The 384-nt window shown below is 37.2% G+C and overlaps 1 protein-coding gene across 1 annotated transcript in view; it reads left to right on the forward strand.

Annotated features, from left to right (window-relative positions):
• Positions 1–248: 248 nt before the first annotated feature.
• The window catches only part of LOC105827479 (chromosome unknown open reading frame, human C17orf67), a 14,990-nt gene continuing 14,854 nt past the window's right edge, over positions 249–384 (forward strand). The window contains exon 1 of the mRNA XM_012665674.1: positions 249–258. Within this exon, the coding sequence (XP_012521128.1) occupies positions 249–258 (10 nt within the window). The remainder of the gene's footprint in view (positions 259–384) is intronic.

The following is a 384-nucleotide window of genomic DNA, read 5'->3' on the forward strand; positions in this document are numbered from 1 at the left end:
AGAATGGAAGTGGATAATGATGAGTAGTACTAGATGTCACGAGGTTCATAGCTTTCTTCTCATCCTTTGTCACACCCTATAAGGTAGGTACTGTTATTTCCTTTCCTTACAGTGGAGGAAACTGTTCAGAAAGGGTAAGTGACTTACCCAAGGTTACATTGGCAGAAAGAAGTGAAGCCAGGAATTGAACCCTGTTTTTTTCCGGCTCCAAAATCAGCTGAAAAAAAAATTTTTTTTTTGTTCTTATCATGGCCCTTGGTAATTTTCCTGCTTCCTTCTGAAATTATTGGGAAGGTCAACTTAGATTGGTGAATGGGTTTTGGAAAAAGGTCATAAAATATGCAAATGTGAGAGATTGTTAATCCTCAATGAAAAAGGAACATA

Source organism: Propithecus coquereli, unplaced genomic scaffold (assembly GCF_000956105.1).
Source record: "Propithecus coquereli isolate 6110/MARCELLA unplaced genomic scaffold, Pcoq_1.0 Scaffold121, whole genome shotgun sequence".
Classification (NCBI taxonomy): domain Eukaryota; kingdom Metazoa; phylum Chordata; class Mammalia; order Primates; family Indriidae; genus Propithecus; species Propithecus coquereli.